Raw genomic sequence first — 17,968 nt, 5'->3', positions numbered from 1 at the left:
ACTTCATTTCTGGTTATATGAACATCATCAACATCTTTCTGTGGTTTTGGAGTGTGGTTCATAAATGAAGGGTGGGTAACAAAAATGGTCTTTTTGTATTATCAGAATAAAAGACTTTGTACTATGTCTTGTTTCTTTTGTGATGCTGTTACATTAAGAGTATTAAAAAAAGGTAAAGGTCCCCTGTGCAAGCACCAGGTCATTCCTGACCCTTGGGATGACGTCACATCCCGATGTTTACTAGGCAGACTTTGTTTACGGGGTGGTTTGCCAGTGCCTTCCCCAGTCATCTTTCCTTTACCCCCAGCAAGCTGGGTCCTCATTTTACCGACCTCGGAAGGATGGAAGGCTGAGTCAACCTTGAGCCGGCTACCTGAAACCAACTTCCATCGGGATCGAACTCAGGTCGTGAGCAGAGCTTGGACTGCAGTACTGCAGCTTACCATTCTGCACCACGGGGACAATAAAGGGGAGGCTCAGTTATCTCACATGTTCTACTTTGTTAATGTTACTGTAGGAAATGTGCTAAACATTTGTGCCATATTACATATACAGTGGCTTCTGAAATGCTTAATATCTTCTAAATGTAAACAGCTGTAGCACTAGGATGACAAATTCTTCCTAAATATGAAAGTATTTCATTCACCAGAGATCCTGCCTCTTGCCTATTTGTTTTGTTTCTTTATGACTATCCTCTTACAAGGAAGGGAAAATAGGTGAGTGATCCCAGATAATACATTATGCTAGCAAGACCACTGAAATAGATTCACACTAGTTACAAAATATTCATAAATCTGTTTTATTCAAATAATTTATAATAGATTTATAAAAATAAAATAGTATAAATATTTCATTGTTCCATAGATCATTGGGATAGCTGTCCCCAAATAGGCTACATTTGAAAAAGCTTCCTTAGTGCATTCTTTATAAAGGCAAATTTGAAGTGAGTCATTTTAGTTTTGGAATGGAAGGCATAAACTGGTTTGCAGAAGGTCTTTATAACACACAGTTGAAAAGCAAATTAGGTTTATGACTTGAGTGGTAGCTGTGCTGACAAGAGGTATCTGGGAATCAGGAACATCATTAAATGCAGTTTGGAGACTTTAAAAGTTTCAGAAATATAGCTAAGGTTCACCTGTAGACAAGGTTAGGTTTCAGTACATTCTGATATATTGGGCATAAGACATCCTAAAAATGAACCGGGCAGTAGCTGCATTAATGTATGCACTTTTAAAGAACCTTTGTTGAGAGAAAATCAAACACTTTTACCATTTCAATTTTATGAAAGAATACATTTGTTCTTTTTTTCAAAAAGGTAAATTTCTGTACACCAAAAACAAGCATGTGTAAGGTAAGGTACCTAGCCCAGGTATTGATGGGCTGCAGTTTTTCTATGCAGGGAATGTTCTTAATATAAGAGAGCATTCTGTTAAGTACCACCTCTTCCCCTACAGGCATTCTGATCCAGCACAATGCCACAATGTCTTTGTCGTGTGATGCTCTCTCCAGCTGGGCATATGGGGCTAAGAGCCAGTTAAACTGAACAGGGTGGAGGGAAACCAAAGGTGAGTTGTTCCATCAGCACAACCTACTGGTAAACATACCTCGTACACAAGAATTATACAGTTCTTATCTGACACAGGTGATACAGTACCCTTCCAAGGTAATGATAAAGACTAATGATAAAAACTGGAGAGCCAGTGTGGTGGTTAACAGTACTGGACTAGTATTTGGTAGACTTGGGCTTAAATCCCCACTTGTGCCATGGAAGCTCACCGGGTGACCTCAGGGCACTCACTCTCTTAGCCTAACCTACCTCGCAAGGTTGCTGTGAGGGTGGAATGCAGGAGAGAAGACCGATGTAAGCCACTCTGGGTCCCCATTGGGAAGAAAAACGGTACAAATGAATTAAATAAATAATAAAAATTAAGCTGGCAGTTTGTAGAGAACCGTTTCATACAAGCTGTTAGTCGTGTGGCTTCTGAACATAACTGAAACAATAGAGAAAAACACTAATGTGTAACCTAGATATTTCTGCATGAGCTAGTAACTATAGAAATCACATCATGGTGAATTCAAAATGATTTCCACTAATGATAATGCTTTTTAAACACTTTCTGAAACTTAGTTCAAGCATGTTTTCAAAAAAATCTCATTTTTTAAAAATAAGGGCCAACCAAAATATCAGCTTTTGAATTCCCCAGAACTCCTTGTTAGGCTAGATGTACAGTATAAAAAAAGGGGGGAGAGAAAAGAAAGAAGACAGTGAAAAGGAGAGATGCATCAGGGTGCAGTCAAAACACTTCGGTCTGCAGCTTGTAGCGTTCAGAGTATGGAGTGTGTTGCAGACTTAACCAGACAGCATGCCTAATGCATTATGCTTTGAGAATTCAGCTTCCCCCAACCCTTCTTTCTCCTCTCATTTATCATCAAGCCAGATGAAGAGTTCTGGAGACCTCAAAAGTGTGCATAGTTGGTTTTAATGAAATGGAGTTGGGGACTTTGCTGTTGCCTATGTACATTATTCAAACTTGATCTCCAACTAAATTTCACCAAAAAGAGGAGAAACTGAGGGAAGGATGTACAGATTTTCTGATTAGTGCAATGGCCAAGTGCATGTTAAGGAGGACGAACTGAGCTTTACTGAAGTATGGCAGAGACCCAAACTATGTGGGCATTGTAGCCAAGATCAAAGTATCAAACTGCTTTCATTTAAATATCAAAAGGTCTTCTATATGAAGATTTTACTATAAATATCCTGATGGCAAATTGGAAAATTCCACCAAAATAAGCCATATAATTCATATAAAACTAAAAGCATTTATAAATGGGCAGCTCAGTTATAAAAATGAAACTATAAACATTCTTCAGTACTACTTTCCACAGAATTCATGAACAAATAGAAATATGCACAGCATTCATTAGAGGTTAACGGTCTCTTGATGTATTCCAGCCTGTGATGCCATTTCATAAAACATGCCTCTCTGTTGCAACAAATTCTGTGGCGTATCAAATTCAGCAATTCTTCCAGAATCAAGGACAAGCACTCTGCAACAGAAAAGAAAGATACCGTGGCGATGTGCGTTTTTTTTGCTAAATGGGGAACGACAAGAGCTGATGGTACTGCTGCCTTCAAAACTGTAAAGATCAGTTCATATATTTAGAAAATCAAAATATAAACGTAGTCTGAACCTATTTAATAAAGCATTCAATCTGCCCTTCCTGAAACAAATGTTGACATCCTAACTCCCTAAAAGAAAGAATGCTTCCTCCCTCCCCCATCCAGACTTCAGCATCAAGAACTGACAAATTTCATTTATTGCCATTACAAAAATATATGAAGTACTAGGTAGCTATTAAATGGATGCAAGCCTTCACAAATAGCTTTTATGAAATAATTTTTTGTCATCTTCTCTTGCGCCCTTCAAAAGGCTACTGCTGAGGGACCCCCTCCACAACAGTTCCATCATGTGACACCGTGGGCTGCCACGAAAAAAACAACAGAAAACAAACCAGAGGTTTGGCCAAAATCATCCCCCCCAAAAGTCTTGTGTGACTTTGGGGGTTACCGCACTTGTATTCCCACCGATGTATTAAGAGTTTGAAAACGTTATAAAAATTCTGTTCGCACTTTGTTTGGCCCCTTTAGCTGTGAAGACGTCTTCCAACTATTTATAAGCCGTGGTATCCAAAAACCCTTTTAAAGCGATGTTTTTTACAACATTTTCAAACTCTTAATACATCTCTGGGAATGCAAAGTGCGGTAACCCTCAAAGATTAATCCATGGACCAAGCTCTTGTGCAAACAGGGGAGAGGTGCTATAGCCCTGTTTCCACGTTCTTCTTGACTGCCCCTCCAACAGCAGTATGGGAGGGCACACAAAGTTGCTAAGAGAGGACAGAAAAAGGTTTCATTTTGGCTCCAGTCCCCCACCCAAAAATAAAGGGTCGTTTCTACCATATTACAGGAAGAAAGAACCATTTAATAGTTTATTTGTAGTACTCGCTTGTTCTAACAACTTACCTGTCAGAGTCCATGATGGAATGCAGCCTGTGAGCAATGGTTAGTACAGTGCAGTTGCAGAATTCTTTCCGGATTGTGGACTGCACAAGATTATCTGTTTCCATATCAATGGAGGCTGTTGCTTCGTCCAAGACCAAAACTTTCGTCTTCCTTAACAAAGCACGAGCGAGGCAGACAAGCTGTCTCTGCCCCACACTGTTAAAACAAAGTATAGTTCTAGCAGCACTTTTATGAACGCATATAGGCCTTAAGGAAGCAATGCTGGCTCCAGCAATTATGAAGAGGTATGTGTGGGATAGAAAGAATGAATCAATAATTCTTCAGCAGCCTGACTTGCGAGTGCAGTTCTAGTCCTAATCTAGAAATCTGCACACTCAATACTTGCTGTTGAACTCAGTGAGTCCTCATATCGCACACCTACTAATCACATCTGACAGTGTTAGAGTTCTACAGGATAGAGGCAGTAACTCAGTAGAAGAGCATATGCAACAGAATCCAGACTCAGTCCTTACCATCTTGATCTGGTAGCAACGACTAGGAGCGGCTTCAACCTTAGATCCTAGCAAGATAGTACCACAGTATACTCCTAGGCACTTGGATGCTTTTCCTCCATCTATACACACATAACATTTCTCAATACAGGCTTTTTCATGCCCCTCCCCCTGTTATGCTGCAATATAAGCTGACTTATGGAGCCAGACAGTAAACAAGCTACACACCTAGACTGACCATGGTGTATTTATTGTTTCAATTTCAATTTAATACCCTGCTCTCCCTGGCCGATGCCCTGTTGGAGCACCATAACCATACTCTGCCCCAGTACATGCTACCATGAAGGCTTATTATACCAACATGTAGGTAAACTGGACAGGACCAAGCAATAATCAAGTGGAGGTCAATCCCCCATCATACCTCAGATTTTCACCGCACTCTGAAATTTCATGCTGAAGTTTCTTTGGAAGCGACTGCACAAAATTCTTCATGTCACACAATTCCAGAGCATTCCACAACTCGAGATCGGAATATTTTCCAAGTGGATCCAAGTTTGATTGAAGCGTTCCCGAGAATAAGACTGGGTCCTACAGAATAACTAGGTAAGATCTCCACATACCAAAAAACATGGTGTAACAGTGTTACAGTTTGGGTTCTGTGCTGCTATCCCTTCCCCCTGTGAGTTGGTGGGGCTGAGAGAGCTCTAAAGAGAGCTGTGACTAGCCCAAGGTCATCCAGCTGGCTTCATGTGTAGGAGTGGGGAAACCAACCCGGTTCATCAGATTAGTGTCCGCTGCTCATGTGGAGGAGTGGGGAATCAAACCCAGTTCTCCAGATTAGAGTCCACCACACCAAACCACGGCTCTTAACCACTACACCACGCTGGTGGAACGTTGAGAACAGCTGGCAGCCAGCTAAAGGGATGGGGGGGAGAAGCAAGCCTACTGGCGCACCTGAGAACTTACAGGATCATGGAGACACTTTTGAAAGGTGAGGTGGAATTTCAAAACAGTTGACACCTTCTGCAATTCCTCCTATTCGCCTAATCGATCACTATATCGAACAGTAAAGTAGTGTTTGGTGATTAAAGGGCTACACATCGACAACGCAGAGGGACGCCCCAGCTATGCAGAAAATTATGATTTGTAAATTAACCTAAAGAAATTGGTTCTTGTAGGTTATCCGGGCTGTGTAACCGTGGTCTTGGTATTTTCTTTCCTGACGTTTCGCCAGCAGCTGTGGCAGGCATCTTCAGAGGAGTAACACTGAAGGACAGTGTCTCTCAGTGTCAAGTGTGTAGGAAGAGGTACTTTTTGCAGGACAATGGTTCAGCTCAAACCCAACCCCTTTCTGACTACATATTACTCTTCCTACACACTTGACACTGAGAGACACTGTCCTTCAGTGTTACTCCTCTGAAGATGCCTGCCACAGCTGCTGGCGAAACGTCAGGAAAGAAAATTCCAAGACCATGGTCACACAGCCTGGATAACCTATAAGAACCAATGAACTCTGACCGTGAAAGCCTTCGACAACATAAGTAATCACAACATGCCTAATGTGGACTAGCCCTTAAGGATTAATTGGATACTGTGCGTGCGTGTGTGTGTGTGTGCTGTCAAGTTACAGCTGCCTTATGGTGATGCCACAAGGTTTTCAAGGCAAGAGGCGTTTGGAGGTGGTTTGCCATTGCCTGCCTCTGTGTGGGCTGAGAGAGTTCAGAGCGAACTCTGGCCCAAGGTCACCCAGTAGGCTTCATGTGGAGGAGAGGGGAATTGAACCCGGTTCTCCAAATTAGAGTCTGCTGCTCTTAACCACTACATCAGCTTGGGTCTAATTGGATAGTAGAGGCATGTATTTGAAGGTGGGGTAGGATTTCCTACCCTTGATTCCTTGTGGGGCCCACTTGTTTACCCTTAGAAGGGATTTTAAATTTCTTCAACCTAGTCAAATGCCCGTTAGTTTAGTAAATGGACAGGGAGAAGCTTTACTCCCTCTCATAATTCTTGAATGCAGGGTCATCTGCTGAAGCTGAACAGTGAGAGATTCAAAAACGATAAAAGGAAGTATTTCCTCATATAACGCATAGTTAAATTGTGGAACTCCCTGCCCCAGGATGTGGTGTTGGCTGCCAACTTGGAAGGCTTTAAGAGGGGAGTGGACATGTTCATGGAGGATAGGGCTATCCATGGCTACTAGTCACAATGGATACTAGTCATGATGCATGCCTATTCTCTCCAGTGTCAAAGGAGCATGCCTATTATATTAGGTGCTGTGCAGTCATCTTGCATGTGGGATTCCTAGAAGCACCTGGTTGGCCACTGTGTGAACAGACTGCTGGATTTGATGGGCCTTGGTCGAATCCAACATGTCTTTTCTTATGTCCTTAATGCTTACAGAAACAAAGATCTGGAGGCCATACAAACTGGCTAAAATGATGAGCTTGACGTTGGTGAAGTTTAAACACATTTAGTCCCATCTGATGTCAGTAAGCATAAGCTTAAATATTATTCATTCGATTTAATGGGGCTTAATGTGTTTACTTTCAACTGGATTGCACTTTACATTGACTAGCATTCTCATTTACTGACCAATTTATAATCTTTCCCAACAGTTGCCCAAGCATTCACCACAAATAATTACATTTTTAGTGTTGGAAAAAATACTTTAAATCTTAAGAACTGGCGCCAAATTTGCCAGGACTTGACTTTTACAATTAAGTAAATATGCATAAAAGATACTAACCTGCGGAATAATGTTTAGATTGCCCCGTAAATCATGTAGGCCAACGGTTGATATGTCAATTCCATCTATGATTATTTTGCCTCCAGCTCTTTCTATTATTCTAAATAAGCAATTGGTGAGAGTTGATTTCCCTGCACCCGTTCTTCCAATTATTCCAATCTGTAACAAGAACTCTTTTTAAAATATGCATGTTCTCTTTCACTGAAACATATTCCAAAATCACAATATAATCTTAACAGGTGACTGACCACATACAAAGAAAGTTTCATAGACTGGAAATAAGCAGATAGAAATTTAAAACTAAATGCCTAAGGAGATGTCTGCTAGCACAGGAAACAACCAGTGATCAACAACAGCAGATGCTATCTATAAATGTAAATCTAGTGCATGATTCATCCTAATCAGCTCGGGAAACTGATCTTTTCTCACCTCTTTAGACTGCAGCCCAGGAGGTCTGCAGTGGGGAAATCAGGGGAAATTGCTTCCCCTTCTCCTTGTACAAATAGATCTGTTCATGAAGAAGCATTTGGAGCCAACACAATACTTAGAGACTGTGTTTCAACAGAAATATGCTCAGACACTTCCTTCTTGGTGTACACAATAATGCTTCACCCACTCTAATACAGCTTGGTGTTGTTGTTTTTCTTGACCAGGTTTTCAACCTCTTTTTTGATACAACCAGCAGATGGAGTTGCAATATAAAACAACAATAAAAAAAATGCAATGAAGCATACGCATTTCTGCCATCTCAAAGCTCAATGTACATTAGGATGTGTATATAGGACGGCAAGATATGCAAGCTGCTCTGTTTGCCTCAAACAGAGGGGACTAAAGTCGGTGAGGCGACCTTTAAGGGCAGGGAAGCTTTATGCTCTTAACTGAAGATGATGGACTACCTATGGCTGCTGTCAGGGCCGTTAACTATTTGGGGGGCAGTGTCCATAGGTTACGCAACATACTCTAAAGATATCTCTTAAATAGCTATTGGCTTGTATCCAGAGGATGCACAAGTAGAAAGAGACACAGACAGCGCAGTTTCACTTGCACAAGACCTCGCTTAACATGTACTGCTTTGTGTGTGTGTGTTGTGCTATCAAGTTACTTCTGACCTATGGCAATCATGGTATTTTATGCATGGTTAGTATGTTCCTGGTTTGTCCCTCTCGTCTCACACTTTTATATCTCAAAATCGGAAAACCTCATGCATGGTGTGGCTTGGTGTGAAGAAAGTCCCGGGAGTCTCAGTAGCACTGCATAAACACAAGCAGAAATCAGGAAGCGTCTTGAGTCCCTGCCCCTTGAAACGCTGCATTGTCATTGGCAGTAGTGCTTACTCTGACAAAAACTTCACCCTGAACCCCCCGGTGAGTAGCCATTTCACAACCCATCTCGCAAAATGGAGTACTGAATTGCATCCACAGAAGTAAAAGGGGGGGGGGATTCTCTGTTGTACACACTGAAGCGGGTCAGTGCGTTTCAGATGACTATACTCTTAGAATCGACCACTTCCTGAGGAGTGGTATGTTATCTTATTCAGTTAGTCACCCACTAAGCAGGACTCAACTACTTTACTCACATAAAAATGAGTCTTTTTATTGAATTGCTTCAATGTAATTTAATGTATATATGTTGATTGCCTGTAATGCAAGTATTACAAAGTCTTAAAATTCAGTAACAATGTATACTATAAAGCAAGTTCTACATACTATTCAGTTTTAAAATCCAATACTTATAAAAGTCTGATTTAGTTCAAAAATTCTGATTCACAATATCTAAAATAATATATTTAAATCCATACATACCCAATAGCCAATGTTCTGAGACCCTCTGAGAGAGGTCTGAGATTCTAGCCCTTCTGTGCCTTTATTTATACTGTTTATACTTTATTTTATACTTCAATGGGCTTGAACCTTGAGCTCGAGCAGGATACAGTTGTACTGCACATGCTCTGTGGTTTCCCTTTAGACTACCATATAAGGACTTCCCCTTCCACCAGGCTATTTTGCTAAACTTTAAACAGTCAGTTTTGAGTCATGTTATCTCTCTATATTCTTAAATTTACCAACATTCTCATCTCTTGGATAATACGGATAAAATGAACCTATTTATAAGTTTCTACCATCATTTTACCATATTAAAACCCAATAGAATGTTACAGTACATTAGTCAGCAAAATACAAGGTTGTAGGACAGATGTTTGTGAAGGTGATGTCCTTTTAGTACAGGAATACAAGTGGAATTCCTGCATGACACTTCAAGGATAGAATGATAACAGTATTCTAGGTCCTTCAAGGATAAAGGACAAGCACTGAGCTCGGTAACATGTAAGTCTTTCAAGGATAAGGTGCCAGCATTGTTCTGGCTTGTCAAATTTGTCCTTGGCCAAGAATGCTCAGGCTTGTATCTTTTTAAATGGGCTTTTAGGAGCTGTTAGGGTTTTACATTGAACAATTCTGCACATGTACAACATTAATACAGTAGTTTATATGCCCTAATATGTCAAAGCCTGTAACAAGTCACTGCTGAAACTGACTAGAATTGACGGTATTTGGAGGGAGTTCTCCATTTGTCCGAGTCTGTGAATTGCACAAATGTAAAAGGGGGCGGGAGATTCTCATTGTACACATGCACTGCTGAAACTGACTAGAGCTTCTCCATGCCTCCCTGAGTCTGTGCCTTGCACAAAAGAAAAGGGGGAGGGGAAGAGATTCTCTATTGTACACACACACACTTGCTGAAACTGACTAAAAAAAGACGCCTCCTTTTCTGGGCACCCTCCACATTGTTTTTTTCTGCAGTTCTGATGGAATAGCAACATATCATCAAATCTTCCAAAATACTAATCAAAATCACACAGAGAGGCAGCGGAGCCTAGGATGGTGCACTCACTTGCCCCCCCCCCCCTCCATGGGTAACTCATCAGCCAACTGCGGGGTGGGGGAGAGAAAACACATGATCATTGCCTCTGCTGCTTCTCTCTGTGATTTTGAATAGTATTTTGGAAGATTTAATGATATATCAATATTCCATCAGAGCATCAGGGGGGGAAAAACGTTGAGGGTGCCCAGAGAAGGAGGTGGCCATGCCCGCCTCCATCTCTGGTATGGCTTCCTGGGGCATTGTGGAAGGGATGGTTGAAGGAGGAGTTGGAGGAGTTGGAGAATGGGGGCATGTCGGGACGTTGGAAGATCGACTGGTGGCTGAACTATGTACCTCTCGGTGCCCAAGATGAGCTTGGGACAAAACTTAAAAGCGTGATAAAACAGAGACTGGAAAACCAGGGGAAGTCATAGGACAGAAGCGAGCTGAGCCCCCAGGGAGGAGAACATCATGCATAACCCCGACGGAGAACCAAAACAATCACAGGAGAATCATGAGACAAACCAACCACACATAAACAACCCATATGAATTAATGATGTCCAAAATGTCCTATCGTTAACAGCCTTGCTCAGGTCTTGCAGACTGAGGGCCCTAGCTTCCTGTACAGAGTCAATCCATCTCGTGCTGGGTCTTCCTGTTTTCCTGCTGCCTTAAACTTTTCCTAGCATTATTTTCTTTTCCAGTGACTCTTGTCTTCTCATAATATGACCAAAGTATGATTGCCTCAGTTTAGTCATTTTAGCTTTTAGGGACAGTTCAGGCTTGATTTGATCTAGAATTCAATTATTTGTCTTTTTGGCAGCCCACAGTATCCATAAAATACTCCTCCAATGCCACATTTCAAATGAATCAACTTTCTTCCTGTCAAGCTTTCTTCACTGTTCAACTTTCACACCCATACAGTAATAGGGAATACTATGGCATGAATTAATTTAATCTTGGTTGCCAGCATATTGCTTTGCTCCCTATATATTATAGTGCTCAGAAATTAATTGCACAAGACCATGTCCAAGCAGAAACACAAGCAGGGATACCGTAAATTTGACTTAGTACAAGTGGCAACTGCAGTTTCTTTCTTGTATTTCCACTTGTACAAGAGCTTTAGTTCAAGTGGAAATATTGTGCTGGATCCAGCCCATGACGTTTAAAAGGCAATCAGATAATATAAAGAGTTCCATGCATTTTACCTTTTCTTCTCTGCTAGTTTGGAAAGATATGTCCTGCAGAGCGAAACCTACATCTGGCCTGTACCGAACTTTGTAACTGACAAACTGTATTACTCCTTCATTAGGCCAACCTGCTGGTGGGCGGTTGGATAATATCCAGGGTGCCTGAAAGAAATAAAAGGTGTGGTACATCTGCAATAAATGCAAAACTTTAAATTCCTACCAAATATGTGAATGTTCACATTTGGTACAGCCAGCAGAGAGAGGCTACAATTTAAAGATCACGGTAGGTAGTTGAGACGTATTTTACTACAGAGAAATTAATTTCTCCACTGCATGTATGAGACAATAGCAATTAGTATGATTACCAACCTTCTTATTCAGTGCTTTGAGTACTATGAAAAGTAGTACATAAAAATACTGAGAGTAGTTATTATAAGTTACTAAAATCACAGTTTCAGCACAACAGCTATACATATTACAGAGAAGTACCTTGCTTAGTGGTATATTGATAGCACAGTTTATTGTGGTATGAGAACTAGAAAACAAAACTGAAAGCAACATCCAGGGAAATGGTATAAAGGAGTCCTAAAAGCACAACAGTGTGGATTAATATTATAACTATATTCAAGATAACAGTAGGTTGAATCCAAAGTTTGTTTTCTGCCAGTGGGGGGGGGGGGGAAGGAGAGCTGCTTTTCACCAATTCCCTCCTCTTACACCAGATCTTCCGCTTTGCCCCCATGCTGTTCCTGAAGGTCCCCCCATCCCTCAATAGCAGCGTTTCAGGGAACTCAGGGAGTTGTATTGTGAAGGAGAGAATGCAAGAAAGTTCTGGCTGGTGGACATTAGTGGAACATAACTTTTAGATTAAGAGCACGTTGTTGTTAAGTCACGTAAGACCTGACCAAGGAAAGACTTAGCCCCATTGATAACGTGGTTATAACAGTATTTCGCCCTTTGACTATAAAGCAAAAGCCAACCATACTAAGCATTTTCATTCACTTTTTAAAACAGACCTCAGACAGTATTAGTTCTTCAGAAATATGCTTACCTCTTTGTCTGCATTTGCATATTCACAAACCCGTTCAATGGAGACTCCATTGGTCTCAATTTCACATGCTTTGCGGACCCAAAAATTCAAACTTTGAGTTATCTGAAATAAATGTATACTTATTTATAGACCATGTTGACAGGGATTGGCCTCATGAAATAAATGGGTTCCATAAAGTCACTGTATAAAGACACAGGGTGCTTGGATTTTCTAAAAAGATCCTACCTACAAGCAATGTCCAGAACTGATTTTAAGTTCTTAATACACCAAATATGGAAAGTGCTTTGAGACTTCTTACACACACTTTACCTCAGAAATTGGCTCAATACACGCACAGTAGTTCCTTTCTTAATATTTATGTAAAATATTGTTTACAACTGATTTTTGAAAAGACTTTTGACAAACAGATGTTCTTAAGGAGAAAACATCTAAGAGGTATAAAAAGCTTCACCTGCCGGTCATGAAGATATGAATGGCACGAGGCTAGGATATGTAATCCTGTGCGCGCACTCTGTGTGTGTGTTAAGTGCCGTCGTTTCCGACTCATGGCGACCCTATGAATCAATGTCTTCCAAAGTGTCCTATCCTTAACAACCTTGCTCAGATCTTGTAATTTGAGGGCCGTAGCTTCCTTTATAGAGTCCGTCCATCTCTTGTTGGGTCTCCCTCTTTTCCTGCTGCCCTCAACTTTTCCTAGCATGAGTGTCTTTTCCAGTGACTCTTGTCTTCTCATAATATGTCCAAAGTACACACACTACATATCAAAATTACTTACATTGAGTGCATAGGATATTGATAATCCCACGGTGGCAGAATCTACCTTGCCATTAGCAAGCACTGCAAGCAAAGCAGCAAAGAAAACCATCAAGTTGCCCAGAAATTCAAGTCGGACAGCCAGCCATCTGTTGTAAACATATTGGGATGGGGGAAATCAAAGTAATTCAAACTTATGCTTGTTATATATTTAATAAATGCAGTTCCATAATAAATCGGTCATGGTTAATTAACATGTAACATTTCCACGGAGAATATCTTTCTCTTGAAATTATATAATACTTCCTATGTGTTTTGGTCTTGTGTACTAGCAATTCTGAAGACTTAAGCTTTTAATGGTTGAGTGCTGTACTACCGCCGATAAATAGTTTACTTACTTTTTAATAAGATTCAAAATTCCATGTTGCCTGTCTGGGACATGATACAGGTATAATGAAGGATTTCCCACTGATTTCACCCAAAGAGGGAGTATTAAGCAACTATTTAATTCCACAATTGAAATGAATGGGACAAAAATGTGTTTAAATTTGCCTAGGCCAGGGGAGTCCATCAGGTAGTTCTTCAGCTACCAATGTCAGCTTGTCTGCTTCATTTCACCATGATCTGTTTCTAGCACAGAACAAAGTTTGGTAACATTACATTTTTCATTACCCAGTAGTAGCTCTCTTTGAGGAAAAAGTTGGCAACCACTGGGCTAGATCATACTTCTAGTTACTAAAACATCTAAGGGGGGAACAGATATTGGACTTCAACATATGCCCTTAATAGGATAATAATCTATTCAAGTGCCTTATAATAGCTGCAAAATGCATTTTGTTAGTCTCTGTGTAACTACAGAGCCTCCACACACACACACATCAGGAATTGGGGTTTCCAGACAGAGCTTTCCCCCCACCTCCAAATTAAGCAATGGGAGAAAAAATGCACTGATACCTCAATACTTGGTCACATCATGAGACGACAAGAGTCACTGGAAAAGACCGTCATGATAGGAAAAGTTGAGGGCAGCAGGAAAAGAGGAAGACCCAACAAGAGATGGATTGACTCAATAAAGGAAGCCACAGCCTTCAATTTGCAAGATCTGAGCAAGGCTGTCAAAGATAGGACATTTTGGAGGACTTTCATTCATAGGGTCGCCATGAGTCGGAAGCGACTTGACGGCACTTAACACACACACACACACACACCTCAATATATTCCTTGATAAAATTACTTTAAAAAGCAACTATTCAAACTATATTGTCATACTTTCCAGCATAGTTTTCAAACTAGATCAGTTTAATAAAAACAGCACTATGAAGCCTGTCTTTATTTTTAAGCTTTCAGTTGATTATAATAAGAATTTGGTCTGGAACACAATACAAATCCCTTTCTACCATATCGGTGGAAGTGTACCTGTTCGAGATTACATTGTTGTAGAAGCAAACCAGGTTCTCATTGATCACATCTTTGTTTTGATTTATAAATCTTTCCTGATGTCCAAAAGCTCTGACTGTAGAAACACCCAAAAGTGTTTCACTGAAGTGTGAAATTACAGGCGTGTGTGAAGCACCAGCCAGTCGTCGAATCTGTCGGGAGCTAGCGATATAGTATCGCTAATAAAACCACACCAAGTAAAGAACAGGAAATATTAGTTTAGAAATCTGGAAAAACTGATGCAAAATTCTGCACAAAGAGCTTTTACAGAGATGCTATATATGTACATATGGCACTGCCTTATACTGAATCAGAACATAGGTTCATCAAGGTCAGTACTGTCTACTCAGACTGTCTATTCAGACTGGCAGCAGCTCTCCAGGGTCTCAGGTAAAAGTCTTTCACGTTACCTACTTCCTGATCCTTACTGGAGATGCCAGGGATTGAACCTGGGGCCTTCTGCATGCCAAGCAGATGCTCTACCTCTAAGCCATGCCCATACTGAAATATATGGTATCCATTTTAACTAGGTTACACAAACATTTTGCCTGTAGATAAATAAAATGCCAATTGACACCACTTCTGTATGAATGGATAGTTCTTAAGTGCTTTTTTGAATTCTAAAGGAACTATGTTCATGAACAACCGGTGATGGGATCATGGCTACACAGTTATGATATGCCAAGTTATGATCCATGCTTCCATAAAGTGATCTTGTCAACCAATTCCCCAAAAGAGCAGTTGGATAGTAACACACAATCATGCTGGCAACTCTCAGAACACAGTGGCTTCGTCATACTGCTGGCTTGAAGTAGCTAGATATGTGGAGAATTTGCATACAATGGACATGCTTCACACCACCATGTAAGAGATCTGAGTGATGAGCTGTACCACACATTACATCGCAATGTGAAAAAGTTGCCTCACGGAAGCGGTTTCAAACAACCTCCACTTGGGTGGCCCAAGGAAAGCTTGCCTTGGACTAGATCACCTTCCTTTCCAATAACAGAGTTTTTAAAAGTCATTTGATAGTAAGCAGCAACTTTATCTAACATTATGAAATACAAGTTTTGCAGATATGTGCCAAATTATCATCTGTACCCATGTTAAATGGTCCAGTCAGCTAGTTAACTTCAACACCAAGTTTGTCTACATCAAGAAAGCTGGTCAGATGAACCAAATTTCAACATATGACAACTGCCCACATCAAGAAATTAAAAGGTAAAGGTCCCCTGTGCAAGCACAGCGTCATTACTGACCCTTGGGGTGACATCACATCCCGACGTTTACTAGGCAGACTTTGTTTGCGGGGTGGTTTCCCAGTGCCTTCCCCAGTCATCTTTCCTTTACCCCCAGCAAGCTGGGTACTCATTTTACCGACCTCGGAAGGATGGAAGGCTGAGTCAACCTTGAGCCGGCTACCTGAAACCCACTTCCGTTGGGATCCAACTCAGGTTGTGAGCAGAGTTTGGACTGCAGTACTGCAGCTTACCACTCTGCGCCACGGGGCTCTTACATCAAGAAAACTGGTCAGATAAACCAAATTGCAATGTATGACAACTGCCCAGAGGAACTAATTTCCCCCTTCTCTGCTTGGTTAAATTCAGTAGTCTATGAAAAACAAAAACACATGTATTTCTGCTGAACTTGAGTGGACTTACTTGGATAGTGAAATACAGGTATCCAAGTGGAACAACCACCAGCAAGAAAAGGGGTGAGGCGTACACAATTACAAGGATGGTTCCAACAACATCCAGGGTACAATTCAGCCAGGTCCGTAGATAATAATGAAAACGTATGTCAACTATAAACATGTCCTAAGGTGATGCACAAAACAACAGTTTGAAAGTTTCCCTGTCACATACTTGATAAGGAAAGGCACAATCCTCAAAGCTTATTACCCCTGTACATTTCTGGGCCAGATGCTTCTAAGAGTCAGAATAAATACTAAAGATTAGTACTAAAATAATTACTAAAGATTAGTTAGGAGTAGGTACAATAAAAGGTTTCTTTACAAGAGGGTAATATGCATAAGGGAACACAGTGTAAGATCTTAAGATTCCCTTCCACTAAGAGAGGAATTTTCTATTTGTTGAAGACCCTTTCTGTTCTCTCCTCACCAAAAAGGAAACTTAGGGGTCATTCCATCGTTTCCAGGGGGGGGGATACTGGGGACGCATACCCCCTTCCTAGAGTTCCAGGTATAGTCTTTGGTCACTTCACCTACAGACTTAAAGTGTATATATAACCCTTACAGCCCATTCCTGAGGTTTTGAGTTGAAACCTCTTACAAGGAGGCCTGACCCCGCCGCCAGCGTGTGTGTAATCACGCAATTACACGCACTTACACGGGTGAGGAGGCCAGGGCCGCTGGCAGAGAAGCACCGCGGGGCTGTGCCTTGCCCCTCTGCCGGCGCGGCCTCTCTGTGGCGCAGGCCATGGCGCAGAGAGCCCACGCAGGCACAGGGGGGCAGGCCAGAGGGAGAAGCTGGCAGCTCGGAGGCTCCCTATCTTCTTTCGGCCCGGTACGCTGGCGCCTGGACCGGCGGTGCTGCTCAAAAGCAGGTGCAGCCTCGCTGTTCTCTATAGGGCAAAAAGCACCGCTTAAACGATTAGTACTAAAATAATTACTAAAGATTAGTTAGGAGTAATTACTAAATAATGACTAAAGATTAGTTAGGAGTAGCCGTGAAACGGCTTTTTTTCGTTCAACGGCGTGGGCAAAACGGCTTAGGAAGAGGCGTGGCTGAGCTTCTTCCCTGCCGTTTTCCCTCGCCATCAGCTCAGGAATGGGCTGTAAGTCTCCTTTCTCCTCCAAAATGTGGCAGCAAAATGATAAAACTTTCTGAAGCAGCTCAGCTCTGATTCATTAGTATTCTTTGAATAGGAGATAGGAGGAGCTGTATGACCATTCCTCTCAGAAAGAAGGATTTTCGAAAGCTCTCCTTCACTAAGTGAGATCTGATTCTAGCACAGAAAGAAAAGAGAGAAAACTGGGGGGGGGGATCAGACTGTATGGTCATGTTGGCCTATTCTTCCTTAAAGTAAGAGGAAATGGACTAGTGACCTTGCAGTAACTTGTCTTCCCCTAGAACAGTTCTCAGTGAAGAGGAAGTAACTCTCATGATCCAACAAAGGGAGAAGCAGCAGCTTCTCTTTCTCCAGCAGTTACAGTTGTGAGTTTATTTGGACTTTACCTTGGTGAACCTGTTGATGATCTGGCCCACAGGATTCGTTTCAAAATACTGAAGCGGAAGGTGCAGTACACTGTCTAGCATCTGGTGGTGCAACGCCCGAGAGGCACACAGAGATCCTCTAGTAAGCACATACGCACCAAAGCAAACTAAAAGACCTGGGTTGCGAGAAGAAGCGAGAACTACACTGAATACCATATCAAGGCTTTCCAAAGGGTTTG

The 17,968-nt window shown here is 41.4% G+C and overlaps 1 protein-coding gene across 2 annotated transcripts in view; it reads right to left on the bottom strand.

Annotated features, from left to right (window-relative positions):
* Positions 1-2,911: 2,911 nt before the first annotated feature.
* Positions 2,912-17,968, bottom strand: part of LOC130485282 (ATP-binding cassette sub-family C member 2-like) — a 41,920-nt gene continuing 26,863 nt past the window's right edge. Inside the window, exons 19-28 of one of the 2 annotated variants that reach the window (XM_056858433.1) lie at positions 17,751-17,905; positions 16,215-16,370; positions 14,533-14,732; positions 13,139-13,265; positions 12,364-12,465; positions 11,331-11,474; positions 7,262-7,420; positions 4,937-5,103; positions 4,025-4,219; positions 2,912-3,048 (exon numbers count right to left, since the gene is read on the bottom strand). In XM_056858433.1, coding sequence (XP_056714411.1) covers positions 2,922-3,048; positions 4,025-4,219; positions 4,937-5,103; positions 7,262-7,420; positions 11,331-11,474; positions 12,364-12,465; positions 13,139-13,265; positions 14,533-14,732; positions 16,215-16,370; positions 17,751-17,905 — 1,532 coding nt within the window. In that variant the 3' untranslated portion in view covers positions 2,912-2,921. The remainder of the gene's footprint in view (positions 3,049-4,024; positions 4,220-4,936; positions 5,104-7,261; positions 7,421-11,330; positions 11,475-12,363; positions 12,466-13,138; positions 13,266-14,532; positions 14,733-16,214; positions 16,371-17,750; positions 17,906-17,968) is intronic. The other variant, XM_056858432.1, reaches the window with a different exon arrangement.

The sequence above is a fragment of the Euleptes europaea genome, chromosome 12, assembly GCF_029931775.1.
Source record: "Euleptes europaea isolate rEulEur1 chromosome 12, rEulEur1.hap1, whole genome shotgun sequence".
Taxonomy (NCBI): Eukaryota; Metazoa; Chordata; class Lepidosauria; order Squamata; family Sphaerodactylidae; genus Euleptes; species Euleptes europaea.
The sequence above is the reverse complement of the archived record's forward strand: the minus strand, read 5'-3'. Positions and strand labels throughout refer to the sequence as shown.